At 49.0% G+C, this 6,483-nt stretch overlaps 1 protein-coding gene across 1 annotated transcript; it reads left to right on the top strand.

Moving 5' to 3' along the window:
* The first annotated feature begins 1,001 nt into the window (after positions 1 to 1,001).
* On the top strand, positions 1,002 to 5,647 carry LOC113812948 (cell surface glycoprotein 1). Its single transcript, XM_070122395.1, has 3 exons — positions 1,002 to 1,107; positions 3,794 to 4,394; positions 4,615 to 5,647. Exons 1-3 carry the CDS (start codon positions 1,002 to 1,004, stop codon positions 5,645 to 5,647), a joined length of 1,740 nt encoding a protein of 579 aa, XP_069978496.1.
* Positions 5,648 to 6,483: the final 836 nt, after the last annotated feature.

Raw genomic sequence — 6,483 nt, 5'->3', positions numbered from 1 at the left:
TCAAAATCATAGTCATATTAATAACATTAAATCTACTATTATTATTTACCACTATCATTACAGCTGCTACTGCTGCTGCTACTACTAATAATAATAATAATAATATTAATAATAACATTATTATCATTATCGTTATCGTTACCATTACTCTTATAAATCCAATTGCTTTTGTTATAATTTTATTACCATTGTTATTTTCATTATTATGACACTATCAAATACAGAAATTACTACCCTTCTAATAACAATGGTGATAACAATAATAGCGAAATTACAATAGTAATAATAATATGCATGTCTGTTTCCCAACTCTCCACGCTAATGTCTTATCCTTTTGATGCCTGCTGGAATTAATCTTGCAAAATTCAGTGAATATATCGTATCATTGACATATTTAGCTGTGACGCTATTACCGAATGTATTTTACAGAAGTGGAAATGTTGAATTGCTTTCCCAGTGTACTCCTCACACATCGGAATGGGTCACGAGGTGTTCCAAGTAATGCTCAAGAAATTCGGTAGTAATTCCATAGGCTGAATAGATAAATACGCCACGTGAATTTCCGTTACCCGTCAGCGCACAAATATGTGAATTAGTGAAAGTGGAATTTCTTCAACTGGCGGTAGGACATGCAGAATGAAGTACTTGAAATGAAGCGAAAAACAAGCGACTCGCTTCTGAAGCTGGAAAGAATGGGGAGTAAATGCTTAACAGAAATTGGAGGATGACCCTGAAGACCGTTTGGATTTTTTTGTTGAGGCCAGAAAACAGTCTCTCGATTGTTGGTTTAGCTTATATTCAAAATTTAAAAATGTTGAACAATGCCTGTTCAAAATGGAAAAAAATAACGAGGGAGAAACAGAGCAAGGAGTCGACCATAGACTGTATCCATCGTATAAGGAATGTGTCCTCGACCTCAGCGGAACTAAGGAACATTGTAGATCTTTATTTTTTTCTTTCTTTCTTTTCTTTGGTGAAAGAGATGCTCCTCTGTGCAATCGATGAAACTTCAGGGATCCCGCATGGTCTTCAATGAGGACCTCTGCCCTGCCACAGTCATGTTCAGGAAACAGCAGGTGAATGTATTCCTTGCAGCAACACATGAAGGCAAGTGCGTGTTTTTCAGCCATTGTAAACTGGCCGTTCTGAAGATGCGACCAAGAGAGGCTGCCATCGGTCTCCCAGATAATGTCTCTCCCTCACCTCCCCAACACACCACCTTGTACACTAGTCACCACTAATATTCCTCTTTGCTGCTATGTGCAAGAGTTTTCTCTGCTGCAAGAGAGAAACCCAACTCCCCAACCCAACTCCACAACCCAACTCCCTAACCCAACTCCCCAACACAACTCCCCAACACAACTCCCCAACACAACTCCCTAACCCAACTCCCCAACACAACTCCCCAACACAACTTCCCAACCCAACTCCCCAACCCAACTCCCCAACCCAACTTCCCAACACAGACTCCCCAACACAACTCCCCAACACAGCTTCCAAACCCAACTCCCAAACCCAACTCCCAAACCCAACTCCCAAACCCAACTTCCCCCAAACCCAACAACCCAACCCAACTCCCCAACCCAACTTCCCAACCCAACTTCCCAACCCAACTCCCAAACCCAACTTCCCAACCCAACTCCCAAACCCAACTTCCCAACCCAACTCCCCAACCCAACTTCCCAACCCGACTCCCCAACCCAACTTCCCAACCCAACTCCCCAACCCAACTTCCCAACCCGACTCCCAAACCCAACTTCCTAACCCAACTTCCCAACCCAACTCCCCACCCCAACTCCCCAACCCAACTTCCCAATCCAACTTCCCAACCCAACTCCCAAACCCAACTCCCCAACCCAACTCCCAAACCCAACTCCCCAACCCAACACCCCAACCCAACTTCCCAACCCAACTCCCCAACCCAACTCCCCAACCCAACTCCCCAACCCAACTCCCAAACCCAACTTCCCAATCCAACTCCCAAACCCAACTTCCCAATCATAACCCCAACCCAGCTCCCAAACCCAACTCCCCAATCCAACTCCCAAACCCAACTTCCCAACCCAACTCCCCAACCCAAATCCCAAACCCAACTCCCAAACCCAACTCCCCAACCCAACTCCCAAACCCAACTTCCCAACCCAACTCCCCAACCCAACATCCCAACCCAACTCCCAAACCCAACTCCCAAACCCAACTACCAAACCCAACTCCCAAACCCAACTCCCAAACCCAACTACCAAACCCAACTCCCAAACCCAACTTCCCAATCCAACTCGCTAACACAACTTCCCAATCCAACTCCGCAACCCAGCTCCCAAACCCAACTTCCCAATCCAACTCCCAAACCCAGCTTCCCAACCCAACTCCCAAACCCAACTCCCAAACCCAACTCCCCAATCCAACTTCCCAATCCAACTCCCAAACCCAACTTCCCAATCCAACTCCCAAACCCAACTTCCCAACCCAACTCCCTAACCTAACTCCCCAACCCAGCTCCCAAACCCAACTCCCCAATCCAACTCCCAAACCCAACATCCCAATCCAACTCCCCAACCCAACTCCCCAATCCAACTCCCCAACCCAACTCCCAAACCCAACTCCCAAACCCAACTCCCAAACCCAACTCCCCAACCCAACTCCCAAACCCAGCTTCCCAACCCAACTCCCCAGTCCAACTCCCAAACCCAACTCCCAGACCCAACTCCCCAACCCACCTCCCCAACCCAACTCCCAAACCCAACTTCCCAATCCAACTCCCTGACCCAGCTCCCCAACCCAGCTCCCAAACCCAACTCCCCAATCCAACTCCCCAACCCAACTCCCAAACCCAACTCCCCAACCCAACTCCCAAACCCAACTCCCAAACCCAACTCCCCAACCCAACTCCCCAACCCAACTCCCAAACCCAACTTCCCAATCCAACTCCCTAACCCAACTCCCCAACCCAGCTCCCAAACCCAACTCCCCAACCCAACTCCCCAACCCAACTCCCAAACCCAACATCCCAATCCAACTCCCAAACCCAACTTCCCAACTCAACTCCCAAACCCAACTCCCAAACCAACAACCCAACCCAACTACCCAACCCAACTCCCAAACCCAGCTTCCCAACCCAACTCCCAAACCCAACTTCCCAACCCAACTCCCCAACCCAACTTCCCAACCCGACTCCCCAACCCAACTTCCCAACCCAACTCCCCATCCCAACTTCTCAACCCAACTCCCAAACCCAACTTCCTAACCCAACTTCCCAACCCAACTCCCCAACCCAACTCCCCAACCCAACTTCCCAATCCAACTTCCCAACCCAACTCCCAAACCCAACTCCCCAACCCAACTCCCAAACCCAACTCCCCAACCCAACACCCCAACCCAACTTCCCAACCCAACTCCCCAACCCAACTCCCCAACCCAACTCCCCAACCCAACTCCCAAACCCAACTTCCCAATCCAACTCCCAAACCCAACTTCCCAATCATAACCCCAACCCAGCTCCCAAACCCAACTCCCCAATCCAACTCCAAACCCAACTTCCCAACCCAACTCCCCAACCCAAATCCCAAACCCAACTCCCAAACCCAACTCCCCAACCCAACTCCCAAACCCAACTTCCCAACCCAACTCCCCAACCCAACATCCCAACCCAACTCCCAAACCCAACTCCCAAACCCAACTCCCAAACCCAACTCCCAAACCCAACTCCCAAACCCAACTACCAAACCCAACTCCCAAACCCAACTTCCCAATCCAACTCCCTAACCCAACTTCCCAATCCAACTCCCCAACCCAGCTCCCAAACCCAACTTCCCAATCCAACTCCCAAACCCAGCTTCCCAACCCAACTCCCAAACCCAACTCCCAAACCCAACTCCCCAATCCAACTTCCCAATCCAACTCCCAAACCCAACTCCCCAACCCAACACCGAAACCCAACTCCCAAACCCAACTTCCCAATCCAACTCCCTAACCCAACTCCCCAACCCAGCTCCTAAACCCAACTCCCCAATCCAACTCCCAAACCCAACTTCCCAACCCAACTCCCAAACCCAGCTCCCAAACCCAACTCCCAAACCCAACTTCCCAACCCAACTCCCCAACCCAACTTCCCAATCCAACTCCCAAAACCAACTCCCTAACCCAACTTCCCAATCCAACTCCCCAACCCAACTCCCCAACCCAACTCCCCAACCCAACTTCCCAATCCAACTCCCAAACCCAACTTCCCAACCCAGCTCCCAAACCCAACATCCCAACCCGACTCCCCAACCCAACTTCTCAACCCAACTCCCAAACCCAACTCCCAAACCCAATTCCCAAACCCAACTCCCAAACCCAACTCCCAAACCCAACTTCCCAATTCAACTCCCTAACACAACTCCCCAACCCAGCACGCAAAGCCAACAGTCAAATCCAACTCCCAAACCCAACTTCCCAACCCAACTCCCAAACCCAGCTTCCCAACCCAACTTCCCAACCCAACTCCCAAACCCAACTTCCCAACCCAACTTCCCAACCCAACTCCCAAACCCAACTCCCAAACCCAACTTCCCAATCCAACTCCCAAACCCAACTCCCAAACCCAACTCCCAAACCCAACTCCCAAACCCAAAGTCCCAACCCAACTCCCAAACCCAACTTCCCAGCCCAACTCCCCATCCCAACTTCTCAACCCAACTCCCCAACCCAACTCTCAAACCCAACTCCCAAACCCAACGTCCCAACCCAAATTCCAAACCCAACGCCCAAACCCAACCTCGCAATACACATCTCAAACCCAACTTCCCAACCCAACTCCCAAACCCAACTCCCAAACCCAACTTCCCAATCCAACTCCCAAACCCAACTTCCCAACCCAACTCCCAAACCCAACTTCTCAACCCAACTCCCAAACCCAACTTCCCAATCCAACTCCCAAACCCAACTCCCTAACCCAACTTCTCAACCCAACTCCCTAACCCAACTTCTCAACCCAACTCCCAAACCCAACTTCCCAACCCAACTCCCAAACCAAACTCCCAAACCCAACTTCCCAACCCAACTCCCAAACCAAACTCCCAAACCCAACTCCCAAACCCAACTCCCCAACCCAACTTCGCAATCCAACTCCCAAACCCAACTCCCTAACCCAACTTCCCAACCCAACTCCCAAACAAAACTCCCAAACCCAACTTCCCAATCCAACTCCCAAACCCAACTCGCAAGCCCAGCTACCAAACCCAACTTCCCAACCCAACTCGCCAACCCAACTCCCCAACACAACTCCCAAACCCAACTTCCCAACCCAACTACCCAATCCAACTCCCCAACCCAACTCCCAAACCCAACTCCCAAACCCAACTCCCCAATCCAACTCCCAAACCCAACTTCCCAATCTAACTTCCCAACCCAACTCCCAAACCCAACTTCCCAATCCAACTTCCCAACCCAACTCCCAAACCCAACTTCCCAATCCAACTTCCCAGCCCAACTCCTAAACCCAACTCCCAAGCCCAACTCCCAAACTCAACTTCCCAATCCAAATCCCAAACCCAACTTCCCAATCCAACTCCCAAATCCAACTCCCAAACCCAACTCCCCAACCCAACTCCCTAACCCAGCTCCCCAACCCAACTCCCCAACCCAACTCCCCAACCCAACTCCCTAACCCAACTCCCCAACCCAACTCCCTAACCCAGCTCCCCAACCCAACTCCCCAACCTAACTTCTCAACCTAGCTCCCCAACCCAACTCCCCAACCCAACTTCCCAAACCAGTTTCCAAAGCGTCTCCCAGGTCTCCGGGAGCGTGCCCCAAGAACCATAAACCACAGCTGCAACCAAAGAAGCTAATGAAGGCTGACCATGAAAGCACCACTCATGGAAGTAAATATTTCAGACATTTTGTAGTGGAAGTAGATATTACAGGTATTTCATTGTGCAGCAGAGTGGTCAGCGTGTTCTAAGCATTCCTGGTGATAGACCGTATTCTCTTTTCCTGGTACCATGAATGTCCTTTAGATTATTATTATTGTCATTGTTATTTGATCAGAAAAGTTCCTAACATCAAAATGTTTGAAGCATCTCTTGGAATGATTTCTTTGCTCGTGACTAAGTAACTTGTGACAGCTTTGAGCTAATATGATTCTAAAAATTATTTTCATTTCACTGATGATTCTCCTTAATAAATTATCAATTTTGGTAATGACCTTTAAACTTATAAACATTAATAGCACTCTTAGTACACCTCTACCCATATTCTACAAAATATGCTGAAATATTATGGCTTTCTGTGCAACAAAATTATCAGACGACATTAAATACTGTTCTAAAATTGTCCTCTATCTGTTATATCAACTATATTTCGCACCCCTCAGGTGGGATGGCACTGTATATGAATGGTTGATTAAATTCATTACTAAGGTACTACCTTTTTTATAAGTACCTATATAATGAAACAAGACTTACCAAGTAATCTACTAATTGGTTCAGTTTGTGGAAGACC

Source organism: Penaeus vannamei, chromosome 6 (assembly GCF_042767895.1).
Source record: "Penaeus vannamei isolate JL-2024 chromosome 6, ASM4276789v1, whole genome shotgun sequence".
NCBI lineage: Eukaryota > Metazoa > Arthropoda > Malacostraca > Decapoda > Penaeidae > Penaeus > Penaeus vannamei.
This window is presented reverse-complemented; position numbering and strand designations above follow the sequence as displayed.